The sequence below is a fragment of the Teleopsis dalmanni genome, chromosome X (assembly GCF_002237135.1).
Source record: "Teleopsis dalmanni isolate 2A chromosome X, ASM223713v2, whole genome shotgun sequence".
NCBI lineage: Eukaryota > Metazoa > Arthropoda > Insecta > Diptera > Diopsidae > Teleopsis > Teleopsis dalmanni.
The window spans coordinates 47,667,477-47,682,522 of record NC_051848.1 but is presented as its reverse complement, the minus strand read 5'-3'; the positions used below and the strand labels follow the sequence as shown (position 1 = coordinate 47,682,522).

General features: G+C 28.4%; 1 protein-coding gene across 1 annotated transcript; it reads right to left on the bottom strand.

Annotated features, from left to right (window-relative positions):
• Positions 1-2,695: 2,695 nt before the first annotated feature.
• LOC119687807 (SWI/SNF-related matrix-associated actin-dependent regulator of chromatin subfamily A containing DEAD/H box 1 homolog) lies at positions 2,696-10,640 on the bottom strand. Its single transcript, XM_038102294.1, has 8 exons — positions 10,367-10,640; positions 10,121-10,278; positions 6,250-6,911; positions 5,619-5,951; positions 5,290-5,557; positions 5,084-5,230; positions 3,556-3,855; positions 2,696-3,491 (listed from the first exon to the last, which is right to left on the bottom strand). Exons 1-8 carry the CDS (start codon positions 10,461-10,463, stop codon positions 2,880-2,882), a joined length of 2,577 nt encoding a protein of 858 aa, XP_037958222.1. The 5' UTR covers positions 10,464-10,640; the 3' UTR covers positions 2,696-2,879.
• Positions 10,641-15,046: the final 4,406 nt, after the last annotated feature.

Below are 15,046 nucleotides of genomic sequence, written 5' to 3'. Positions count from 1 at the left end.
TTCGCTACCTAATTTTGCATTTTAAAAATATTTTTCTTTCTTTTGCTCGGATACCGACCACACAGCAGAACATATGTACGTTATTTTTGGTTGATCAACGCATTTAATGGATATTATACTCTCTTAAGTGATTGGGAGAATTGTCATTTTTCTCTTTCATACGTATCGAGTGTTTGAATTGTTGGTAAAAGCAATGCACAGTGGCTTTTAAAAGCATATCTGCATACAAATTTTCTTATAGTTTATTACTTATATACATATGTACATACAATAGTACAAATATGACAGTTAATCATGCAAGTTAAATATATTATATTCCTTATATTAATTATTGAGAAATATTTATGTATGTAAAAATGAATATATTTTTTTAGTACAATATACATAAATTAACATTTAGACCGTGTGCGAGTTCGAGTAAATTAAGGTAAAGTAAATTCAAATTTCCTAGAGATTTTTTGTACTGCACTTATGTAAATATTCATTTATTTATTTATTGCACTAATTTATTATTTTTGGTTAAAAGTTTTCAAATTTATTAATTTATTTATTACATATCTTATAAAATTTTCACAATGGTAACACCTTATTTAACTGATTTTTATCTAATTTACACAACTCGAAATTCTGGTAAATACCAACATTCGCTGCCATACCGACATAATTTATTATTTCCCTCAATTTACCATATGCCCTCAATTTAACATATGCACTCGACCGGCCTTAAAGTCGGTCGAGTGCTTATGTTTGGTACATATGCACATATGTTTGGTACCGAACGAAAGATCTTTTGATTCAGATTCGGATTGTAAAGGAGTTGTCATGATAAAGAGATTGTGGAGTCTATCAGTCACTTTCTGCATCTAAGATCCATCGATTCTTGACCACATCAATAATCAAAAATTAAAATTTTAAACATATATACTATCATCACATTAGTAGCTACCATAAAACAATGAAAACTGTAAAATGAGAAGACAGTTGTAGTCAACTGTAAAAATAATTGTACAATATCATATCGTCAAAACCAAAGTGATACAGGTGGCACGATTACAGCTATGGAGAGCCATAATAAAAATAAATAGATCTGTTCACCACCCACCAATACGTAAGATCAACAACATATAGAGTTGCAGCTACTATACGATGTACTCTGTACGGCAGTTAATCGGTTTGATGAATATATTACACTCGATATATATATAAATAGAAAGATAAAACACAGTTTTTATTTTTATTTTTAAACTTAACGTTTCACAATACTTTGCAATAACAAAAAAGGCATTATTTTTAATTACTAGTAGTAATAGTAATGTAAAAAAAAACATATGTGAAGACGTTAAAAAAAAAGAAAATATAAAACGAAAATAAAATGAAGAAGTTTAAAACCATATTGGTTTTTTTTTTAAATTAATAAATATGTATTTAGGAATGATGTGGTATTATAGATAATAAATCAGAAAAATAAAGAGTTAAGATATTATGATAGTATATATGAAATATTTAAGTATGATTTTGCTTTAATGCTAATCAGTAAATGTTACTTATGGGCCAGTGTCATATTTTATATAATGTGTTATTTATATATTTTTTTAATGTACACTAATACCACGATTTCCGTCTCCTCGATTTGCGTTGATTCGAATTGCGTCACTAAAAAAATATAAGATTTGGCTTCGGATTGCGTCGGTTGTGTTTCATTTTGCATCGTTTTTTAATACATGCGTACAGAGGGGATTCCCATTTTATTTCGTGTAGGTCACATTTTTTAAAAGGGGATAAACATGTATTTAGTGTTTAGTTAACAGGTGTCGGTTTACATTTGTGTGGTAAAATGGAAAGGTAAATTTCTACTTTATAAAGTAGAAATTTACTTTTTTACTTTATAACCTCCTGACATTGGAAGTATTTTGGTTTTAGCCTTAACTATTGTAAGAACAATTTGTAAACATGATACGGACAAGATAAAGGACTATGGAAAAGCTGTCACATTAAAGCTGTCCATTAATTGTAAAAATGGAATCCCTTCTATCTATGTGTATAGAAAATCAGAATCAAAGAGAAATGCTAAAGCCAAATGTTTTTTTGGAAATTAAAAATGTGATGCGATTTGAGTTGCGTCGCATTTTGTCGATCCCAATTAACGACATAAATCAGAGTATAAGTGTATATTGCTTTAAATTTCAACTAAACGTCGAATAAGATGTCTAAAATTGACGCTGTATCTAATTCTATTATCATATTTCCACTTCAACTAAAACTATATTATAATTATTAACCTACTTAAGCTTAAGCTTAAGCTATTGGCATATGCATAAGATTTATGCATGTAAAATAGCTTATTTGCTTACATTTTACATATAAAACATATGACAAATATTCCAAATTCTGATGATTTCTCTTGTAGGAAATTTTTTTACAGAAATGCATTCGATATTTTTCGCTTTAAATCAGTTGATTTACGTATATGGAGTACATTTATATGAAAGCTCTTTGTATGGTAAATTAAATTATAAATTATATTTATTTATATATTAAATTATAAAAATTATAATTCTTTGCAAAATCATCATTTATTTTATTAAAAGTTGGTCTTAACAAAAAATAAGTATTTTTTGATAAATGTGTGACCATCAAATTTGTTTAAATTGAACATTTACCATAATTATTAGATTTAACAAATAACATAAATTGTAATTTTAGCTTAATATTTGTAAATGAAACTATTTTAACCTATGATCACTTATTAATATTGACAATGAAACAACGGTAAATTTTGAAAAAAAATTTAACATAATTCCTTAGATATTTTGTTAATTCAAATATTTTCTGCTGGTTGAAACGTAAACTAAAACTGAATTCTTGGGATGTATAACGTATTAAGCGGGAGATGTTAATGATGAATTTAAACGCTCCTGTTCATCCTTATCGAGACCTAATGCCATTGTGAGTAATCTTACTACGCACTTTGTTTCCTGTACTTCACCCTTTTCTGTTGATGTTATATCTTGCTCCAGTTTTAATTTTTCTTCGGCCACCATCAACATGCCTTCTTCAATAGTGCTTTCCGAAATCAGGCGATAAATTGTAACATCACGTGTTTGACCCATACGATGACAACGATCTTCAGCCTGCTTGTCGTTGTAAGGATTGAAATCAATATCGTGGATAATACATGTATCTGCAGCTGTTAAATTAATGCCAACACCTCCGGCTTTTGTTGAGAGTAGAAAAATGAAGATGTCTGAATCCGAATTGAAATCATTAATCATATCTTGACGCTCTTCAACTGGAGTTGAACCATCTAAACGAAAATAACCATGTTTACGTATTTCTAAATAATGTTGTACAATATCCAACATCATTGTGAACTGACTAAAAATCAGCACCCTATGACCTTCGCTTTTTAACTGAGGCAAGAGTGTATCCAAATGTTTGAATTTTCCGGAATCACAAATATATTTATCAGGTATAGTTACATCGTCCAATTCCTAGATGTATAAATATGTTTAAGTTATTGTGAATTTCAAAATACTACCATAGATTATTACTTACATATTTTGTACATAATTGATAAACTTGATAATCAGACATAACTGCCAACTCTTCAAAAATGTACTGTGGGTTTGTTTTTTTATAGCTGCCTGAAATTGCTAAACGCTTAGCGAATTCATTTAATTTTGCATCTGTGAAATACTGGCGCGTTAGCAGCGGATGATTTGCGGCCTTCCGCATTTCCATCATTATTGTAACACCTGCACGATCACCACTACATATTTCGCCTTTGTGATTGGAATAATATTCTACTAGCCCGTGGTAATTCTGTTTCTGTATGTCACTCATAGGAACTTTGATCTAAAATATATTTATAAAAATTTGTTGAAAATCGTTTATATTTGATGCGAATTTCGTACGTATTATAAATTATATAAATATGCTAAAAGAAACCAGTTTGATTTCATTTTAAAGACAACATATAAACCCTAAACGTAAACGCATAAAATTATACATTGATAAATTTACATGCTTACATGAATACCCCTATTAAGTGAAGTTTATTTGTATCACATAAAAGTTCTATCAGCTTCATAAATGAGGTTATTATAATATGAACGTTCACTTATTAATATAAATGAGCAAATGCCTAAATGAGACAGTGTGAACGTGCTATTAGCGATCACTAATTGTGACCTTCGTCTTTTATTTTATACATAATCCTAATTTTTAGTAATATAAATATTTGAATTTTATAACTAAATTTATTACACAGACAGGTAAAATTTTTGTGCGATTGCAAAAGTTCTCATGGTTTAATATTATATTATTGTTAAGCAATTTTGAGGAAAATATTTTCTAAAATACTTATTTTCTAAATTACTTTGGAATAATTATATTTAAAAGCAAAATTGCAACTTATAATTAGTGGCTTTTATATAATAAATTCATAAAATCATATTAGGTACTAAATGCTTACTTATTTGGCACAGAGTTTTTCGTAATAAACAAATATAGGCGAATATATAACGAATATATAATGAATATGTAACGAATATAACGAAATTTACCACGCATGTGACGTAATACTCATAAATGATTCATAAATCATTAGCATCATATTACGAATATTAAATGAGTATGAATCATATTATATCTACTATCAGCTGTTTGTATGAATTAGGTGGAATCGAATATACGATATATAAAAGAGAGTCAGAATGCATATAAATGAAATACAGCCAATGATTCGAGTGTTGAGTACTCATTGCAGTTCTCTGGCATGCATCACAAGCGACATGCACTAAAAGAGCTGATATAAAGCATTTAAAGCGCTCCAGGTCTACCAGTAACGGAGCGCTTGGTATTAAACAATTAGAACGCCAAAGTAATAAACTACCAAGAAGCGTAGAGTGTGATTCATTGGTACACAATGCGAATTGCTTGAAATAATTATATTAGCTATTTCAACAGTTGGGTTGATTATTGCTTTATATAAAATCTGATATATGCATGTAAATGGTATTTAAAATTATTTAACTATAATATATAGAAACTAATCTCAATAAGAATATTGCTGTACACTTACAACAAAAGAACTCTTTTTAGGTAAATTCATGATTACATCCTTTTTAAGACGTCGTAAAACAAATGGTTTCATAATACGTTTGGCACGTTCCACTTGCGTTTCTTGAAACTGTGACACATCATCATTGCTGCTTTCCGCTTTACTTTTCTGTTATTAAAAACAATAAAATTAAAATAAACTCAATTTTAATTAAAATATTTTAAAACCTTTGCAAATAAGCTTTTAATATCTTCAATACTTTTCGCAAAAAATTTAGGCATTACAAAGCAAAGCAATGACATAAGTTCCAACAGGTTATTCTGTAATGGTGTACCCGTCAATAGAATACGCATCTGTGCATTAATGGTTATTAAATTTGCATAACGTTGTGTTGTCATGTTCTTTAACATATGAGCCTCATCGAATATAACATAATGCAATTTGCTTACACGAAACATTTTACGCTCCTCAGGAGTTGAACAAACAATATGGTATCTAAGGATTTAAAAATATTATAAATGAAAAACAAACGAATATATCTAGATTATATACTCACGTAGTTAACAATATATCAAAACCAGTAAAACCATCCTTAGCAAAACGTATACGCATACGCCTTCGCTCATCTTGACTGCCATGATACTTTTCAACTACTAAACTGGGACACCATTTAGCAATTTCCGCTTCCCAATTATCGAGTGTAGAAGAAGGCACAACAATTAAATGTGCCGCTTTAACTAAATTATTTTCCTTTAAATAAGCTAAAAATGCAATAATTTGAATAGTCTTTCCTAATCCCATTTCGTCTGCTAATATGCCATTCATTTTCTGATGATGCATAACAGTCAGCCAATTCAGACCAATCATTTGATAATCAGCCAGTTTTAAACTAAAAAAAAATTATGTGAAAAAAATTTATTATAATTTAAATTAATTAATGAACTGATAAAATAGCTAATAGTTCAATAATAGCAATCTGGTAAACTAAAAATGATTAAAGTAGTTAAGTTTTTATATGGTTGTTGGTTGTGTTACTCTTACTTAGAAAATTTGGTGAATGAAATAAAAGTGTAGAAAAGTCAATAAGTATTTAAATGAGTGAACTAGTAAACTTTAAGAGAGAACTAACAAATTACTACATTATTAAAATTACTATTAAAAACTCAATAAATAAGCGCTTAGTATACCTTTGATCAAGCAATTTGGGTTGCTCTGATATGCCAGCCCCGGTTGCAATTGCAGCTTCTAAACTTTTTACCAATTGTTTACATTTAGCTAAAATATTCTTGACATTATTTTGTTTATTTATCAGTTCTTGTGTATAATTGAGTAAATCTGCCGATATTGATTTGTTTGTCTCAAGCTTGTTACGCAAATCAGCCCAATCTTTAAATGGTCTCAGTTCTACAATAACTCCAGCCTTCTTTTCTGATAATGATTTAACTGTCTGCAGCTCTATTAAACTAGCTTCATTCATAAATGCAAAAACATTTTTACGCTGATTGGTCATTTCGTTGGAAGTTTCAGTGTCACTTTCATCACTGTCATAAACATTATTTTCAGCTTGATTAACTTCATCATTAGAATCATCATCACCCCAATATGTAGAATTAGATTTAGATTGCGATGGCACCGAACCATTCATTTTGCTTTTTCCAGAACTATTTGTTAAAGTTATTTGTGTGGATGCAGATGTTGTGGATGTAGGAGCTGGAACCGATGCGTCCTGTGACATGGTTTTTAAAACATTTTTTACAGCAAAGTTACGCTTTGGTTTATATTTTGCATTAAGACAAATTACGGCATCATTAACATCCCAGTTACTATTAACCAATGCGTCCTGTATATCCTATGTAAAAAGAGATAAAGGATATAAGAGATAAGAGAGATATTTGTTAAATGCAGAGAATACATTTGGATATAATGGTGAGAAATCAGGTTGATTAATGGAACTTTAAATGAAGCGGAATGAGGTAATGAGAATGGGAGAGAATATGAAATATTGGATCGGAAAAATTAATGTAATACGCATCAAGGCACAGAAAACTAAGTATATAACTGAAGTAAGAAAAAAAAACTATTCTACTTTAATTTATACGCTAGAGCAACAAAATATACAAATTGGAGTAACGTACGTAAATTGCATTTACTCAGCACATATAAAGAATTGTTCCAACAACTATCAACAGCCGTTGATAGTACATTATTCCCACCTTTCAAACTGCATGACTGTATGTCCTTTGTTATACAAGTTAAAACAATTATCTGATATGTTGCACATAAATATAAATCTATCCACATAGTTTTAATCCACATAGTTTTTAAACGAAAAGAAATCTGGGCTTGATTGAGGGCAAAACGAAATATGTATCGATTACTGGTAGAAATGTGTATCGCTCGCACTACTATACTGGCGACTATTCTTTCCTAACTGTCATGGATTTTATCTACTCTATCACCGCCGTAACGGATAACAACGACGTCTGCCTGGAGATCAGATCAAGAATCATCATTGCCATAAGCTGTGAGCTCAGGAAGCAATTGGGATGTAGAGCTCTACATCTCTCTATCGACAGACAAAATTTACGCTCTATTGATCGTCCATCTTACTTATTATCTTGCACAAAATGTATCATGTTTTTTTTTGAGAAGAATGGACCAAATTTCTATTCGATTCAACTTCACAATTCAAATTAAAGACTGCTACAATTGACAAAGGAGATTATTTTAAACAATATCTTTGGAAATGTTATCAAAAATCAACGTCTCTCAACGTCTATTTATAGCTCATCTCTTTTTTTAAGAAATTAAATAGTACATTTTAAGGCTTGATGCAAATTAACCTACTATACGTTGTTAAGACACTACTTGATATAAGAAAAATCTTATTAAATCTTATTAAGATTTGGAAATTTAAAATACAACTATGCGAAAGATCACTGCGAAATGTAACATATGTTTTTTTAAAACATATGATCCAATGAACCGGCATTATATAAGGCGACTTTTAGTCTGCGTGGTACTCAATAGCTGCGTATCGGCGAACTTAAAACAATGGACTAAAGTATACATTGGGCCTAATAATCACATTCTGATTTAATATGTGAAATATGTTTGCAAATCAAGAGTGTAATGTGATTAATGAATACAAAACAAGCAACAAATACAAAACAAGGAGTTATAAACGAAAAGAAAAAAAAATATTTTGTTAACAAATATATAATCCATATGGTTTCAGTAAAAAAGATCCATATCGTTGTTTGCTGAAATGCAGCTAATATTTTAATTTGTTGTGATTGACATATTTTTCTCTTGCTTTAAAGAAGGATCATGATATTAATGCATCTACGTACTTCTGTTGACGTACAAATAGAAATTTCAGAAAGGACTATATAGGCAGATCCCCCCAACAACATCAACATGTACAAACCGGAGGAGGAGCGACGAGTGTGCATATTATGAAATATATTATTATATACGCAAATCACGCAAATTTTTCGTCAGTTTTGCTCGTTTTTTTTTCGTATACAATCGGATTTTTGTCGGCTTCCACGCAAATTTCAATCTGTTTTAAGGGATGGAAACGAAAACATCGTTTAAATGCCCAAATGTTTCTATTTTGTAGTGTATTTGTTGTAATTTTTGCTAGGGAGTGTTCAAAATAATATCGACAATGCATGATGTGTAATAGCAAGCGACTTCGCGCCAAGCGAACAAATCAGGCATTATGTGTAATACCCACTTTATGCATATAAACATAATTAATAGGTATTATTTATGAAAAGATATAAAAGTGAATATAAATATCCGCGCTATGCATATAGATGGCGCTGTGACTTGGACGTTAGACTCAGATGACTTTAAAATTAATTGCGATAGTTAATAAGGTAATAGTATAAGTTTTATTTACACCATGTAAATAAAAGAAAATTTATTTATATAAATTAATTATTTTATAAATAATTAATTTAATAATTGTATATGTAGTCAAGTAGGTAACATAAGTTTGTCTTAATAATTCCACACTGAGTTTAAAATCAGTGATAACGGTCAGTTGGTCAAGATAATAATTTTTATTGCTTTGCTTCAGTTTATCAAGCAATTTTATATTATTATAATCGCTGTCTTCATTTAAAAATTTGTGGAATGCACAACAAATCTTCAACAATAATAGCGAAAACGTATTTTTAAACGATGAAACGCATTTTATACAATTCTAGTACTTTTAAAAAGTACAAGAATTTAGTTCTCAAGCTATATGGGAAAGTGGAATTTTCTATTTCATACTCGCAAAGTCAAGTCACATATTTTTCTCTTATTCATCTTTTATAAAATGGGACAAAACTCTAGTGTAACTTTTTTAATTTAGAAGTCTCATACATATCAGGCGAGTGCCCGGCACTAATGCACAAGCGGAAGAAACACCTCGAAAGATACTTCATGGATCATAAGCATCCAAAACTAGGAAAGATAGGCTCTATTCTGTCTTTCATTAAAGAATTCGAACTTGTGTAAAGAATTCGTAGTGCACTATCCCTTCTTTTTCAATAATAATAATACATATCAGGCAAAATTCAAAATTTGAGATAATGAAATCACTTAAATATAAATTCAATAAGATCCTTCTAGTATTATAATTCAATTTCAGATAGCGTTATTTTAATATATGTATATATTATAATTATCAGTTGTTATATATAAACAACTCATAATAAATCATTCTGTGATATGTTGATAATAGTTACATATATGGATCAAACCTCAATTTCAAAAGATAGGGAATATATTTTTACATCGTTAAATATTTCATAAGATGGTGTTTACTCCACATTTTAATAAAATTTTAGCATTACTTGTAGACGTAAAATCTGACACAAATTCTTAGAATTTTTATAGGCCGCAATCTGAATCTATGACTTAAACGTTTTATAAGCACTTAATATCCAGATTAGGACGCAACGACTTTTTTTCAATAAACAGCTGTCGTAGAACTGCTCTTTCGTTGAATAAAAACTGTCAATTTTGCATAGGCTGTAGAATAAAATTATAATTAATTACCATTGTATCGTAATCTGGTGCAAATTTAGCGGTTGCTAGGAAGCGTTCCTCTTTTTCTTTAGTAGTTAAGGCAGGTTTATTTTTCTTAACAGCCTCATTTGCATCATCGCTATCGCTATCCTGCATAATGCGAATACGTTTTTTGCCTGGAACACGTTCTGTAATATCAGTTGAACACAGATGTTAATAACACTAATTCAAAAAATGAAGAAGCAGATGTTCGGTAAATTAAACTCTGTTTCTTACCTGTTCTGTTACCATCTTTCTTAAGGCGAAATTGCCTTAAGTCATTTAATGTTGAAGATTTTACCGGTGACTGAGCAATTGCTTCTGTTTCTGACATTTTACAGTTTTACTTATATTTACAGAAATCATATAAGTTATACTGTTTATTTTTTTGTTTAAAAAACAAGTATTACTACGATCTTCTTTAGCAAATGATTAAAAACAGTTCACAAAAAGTGAACTTACCAACCAACGGAACTAAATACTATCTCACTTGCTTCCACAAACTAAAACTTCTACTGTCAGTTTAGCTTCATAATGCATCAATGAAATAAAAACCAGAGAATAATTTACAGGGACGATAATTTCATGATGAACTTAAAATAGTTAGAAAAAAAGATTGCCTGAACTGTTTCGAAAATGTTGTAGTGGGTTCCCACTAGTTGGCAAAGCAAGACTTAAAGCGATTTTCTTTACAAAACAGAATTTAAATAAAATAATCAAGATTATGAAATTAATACTGGATTCACACGAGAGTTTTAATTGTAATTTAAGCTGTCAAAAATTTTAAACTGACATCTGAAAACAAAAAATATCGATTCACACGACGTATCATTGTAATTGTCAGATTTATTATATGTACACATTTCCTAACTACTTTCACAAAAAAACAGACTGTTTATTGATGAACACGAAAGACCTACTAAATTATCTAAATTCGACGGGATGGATTTAGTTTCTACTCTTCTATACTAGGGTTCTTACTAGAAATGTAGTAGCAAAACAACAAAAAATCGCTAATTAAAGCACATGGAACCAACTATGCCTTTCACTCAAATATACGTTTCACTCATATATAATATTCATTCCTCAAAACTATTCACATAAGTTTGTGCTGCACAATACTGTACTACGATAAACTGTCCAAGTTAAAATCAACTTGATTTTGTAGAAATTAGATTTAAGACGAAAGTTAAAAAAATTTTGCATTATTGGGAATGGTCACACACAAAGGCTGAATTTTTTAGTATTATAAACTTCACGTTCATCAAGGAGTACCTTATAAGAACGGCAACTCTATTACGAATTATAATTGTTTTTTTTTGAAACGACAACAATTGTCCCCATGTTTTTAATAGCATATTTACACAACACAAGTATTTGTTATACTAGGCATATGTTAGTTGATCTCTTATTTAACGTAACTTCTTCAGAACCGATTAACTGACAATAATTGCAGTCATATCACGGTAATCGTAAACATGCCCTTAGCAGCTTATAACATAGAGTTGCCAAGCTCAAAGAATAACCCAACTAATATAGTCTACTGTGAATGATTTTTGGAAATATATACAAAATGTACAGTAAACTGAGAAAAAAAATTTTTGTTATAAAATAAAAAAAAAAATAATGAAACGTTAATAATTGAAAAACGATTTAAATGTAGAAATATTTAAGAAGTAGTTAAAATTTCTTAATAAAATATACATCTACTATCACTTAAGCAATTATTTATGTTTTTTTATTATTATTATATACTTTGCAAATATAAATATAGTATTTAAATATGTTAAACTTGCCATTTTTTAATACGAAGTGTTGTCACCAAAGTGAAGCTTATTTAATAATGTCTTTTTGAAACAGGGTCATGTTGTGCAGAAAGTCATGGGGTCGTCAAAACTGGTTTATTGTTGGATTATGACGAATATGCATGTTATGCAGAGTGTCACAGAAATTGTAATTAAAATGGCATTTATTACTGAACAATACTACTCTAACTAATGGCGTTTTCGTTTTCGATTGGTGTTGAATTTAATTTAAATTTTTTAAAAATCACAATTTTGACTTTATTTTGAAGCAAAATTATGATTACAAGTGCTGTCTGAATAGGCTATTGATTTATAAAAATTATTCTTCATATTACTAATTGCACTATTGTGAATCATAAATAATATTTTAATTTATTTTTTGTTTAATTTAATTTGCAACCGTAATTTATTCGCTGAATTTATGTACAAAATCGGATTGTATTTTCAACTTAATTTTGTAACAAATACTGTGTGAGCAATTACGATTGCTTGTACTGTGTGAATAAGCTATGATTTTAAGATCTGAATAAATTTAAATAAAAAAAAAACATTTGTGCCCCTGTTTCGATTAATTATCAATGTATTTCTGTCAAAATAAATCGAAACAGGGCTATAAATACAAACATATATTTAACGCGCCAATATTTCCAAAAAATATATGGAGACTTTTTAATATAATTTTAATATAATTTAAACATAATTGATTTCTATTAATATTTTTAGTTGATTATTGTACATATAACAAATTAAATGTCTCCCTTAATTTTTTTTGAACAAACAGACTGTAATAATAATTATACAAATAATAATAATAATTAATTATTATCAATGTTTTAATTTTTCAGTAATTTAATCTACACTAAATAATTACAAGAACTCAAATTAATTTTTATTTGCGTTGAAACTGCTTCATTTTTACCGTACAAAAACTTTATTTTTTACACGGTTTTCTGCCGTCTGTCCACTTTATTATTTTGTGCAGTACTCCTCGTTTTATCATGTATTCGCACACACATATCTTCAAATAAAATGTTCCTGATTTTCTCAAGTACTGAACGCATAAATAATTTTAAAATTTTGAGTTTTTACATTTTGTAGTATTAAATTTGCGCTATTCTAAAATGGATCGTGGTTCATTCATTATTTAAATTCAATGAACATGTTTTAAGCATCGATTTGAACAGCCTTTTAACCGTGAAAGACTTGAACCTACTAAAACCACCTGTTAGGAATGATTGTAGAAAACCCCATTCCGCAACTATGAAGGACAGAGAGGAGAGCAGATATGCTTAGTATTTTCCTAGTTAAATTTATCAAAGCCGAAGATAGATGTGATGTGTCTCGAAATTGGGCAATAAACAAACAAAAAATAGAGTACACAAAAAAAAAACATTAGCCTCGTACCTCGTACCTATTACTCTTACAAAAAAAAACCTATATACCTACATGTGTGTTTTTTATTAGTATAATCATACTATCTCTATTTCACTCAAAACCTTTTTTATTTTTTCAACATCGCTTACTATTTTTTAAAGTTGTAAAATATATATACTTATTCACACATATGTATGTATATTTGTATTGATGTATTATTTAATATCTACCTAAATACGAAGTCTTCAAACTATAGGAGATTTATTTAGTGACACTCAATACGATCGTAGCTTCTATATATTTAGGATCTCTTTACTCAGATTTCGACACCTTTATAGATTAACAAATATAAATATGAATACAATTGTTTCTTTCAGTTAAATGTTATTTTCATCAGAGTTAACATTAATTTGTGGGTGGAACCATGATCTAAGAACTGGATAGGACCAGATCCCGTGTATACTATAATAGATACTTAAAATTTGAATACGTCTTTGCGTAAAATACCTCTAAGAACTATTGAGGAGTAGGAAAACTGACATTTGTATGCTATAACAGATACTTGAAATTTGAAGACGTCTTATCGTTTGACGCGAAAATGCATCAAACATAAATTTCAACCATAACCATAATCATTTTCATGGATATCGATTCATGTCGATGGTATATTGTCTAATGATAATACCCGGACACGGCGAAAGCCAGTCACTGTCACTAGTCACTAGTATATACTTAGCGTTACAGACTATAATCTATCTGATGGCTTACTTTATTCCCATCCGCAAACTGATAAGTATATAGATAAAAACAAAAATTGCACGATTAGAACTATATATAATTAAATATGATAAAAATATTAATTAAATGTGATACAAATATATAATTATACGTGATAAAACTATATAAAAATATATAGTTAAATGTGTGTGCTAAAAATATATAATCAAATATGATAAAAATATATAATTATATGTGATAAAACTATATAAAAATATATAATTAATTGTGACAAAAATATATAATCAAATGTGATGAAAATATAAACGTGATAAAAATATATGATCAAATATGATAAAAATATTTAATTATATGTGATAAAAATATATAAAAATATATAATTAATTGTGATAAAAATGTATAAAAATATATATTTATATGTGATAAAAATATTTAGTTAAATGTGTATGCTAAAAATATATAATCAAATATGATAAAAATATTTAATTATATGTGATAAAAATATATAATTACATGTGATAAAAATATATAATTAAATGTGATAAAAATGTATAAAAATATATATTTATGTTTGATAAAAATATATAGTTAAATGTGTGTGCTAAAAATATATAATCAAATATGATAAAAATATATAATTAAAAGTGATAAAAATATATAATTAAATATGTGTGCTAAAAATATATAATTAAATGTGATAAAAATATATAATTGAAAGTGATAAAAATATAAAAATAAATGTGATCAAAATATATAATATTTTATATTAAAAATATATAAAAATACATAATTAAATGAGATAATCACTGACAAAATTTTTAAAATTTTCAATATTAATATATAAAATATTAGTACACATATATTATGTGTGCAGAATGGGACAATCTGCAGTTGATGGTGGTCCCAAGTAGGGAGAATATGAAAATAAGGCAGCGAATAATTATTAATTATTAAGAAAAACCTTAATTTTTGTTTCATAAGTAACAAATTTGCTTTCCTT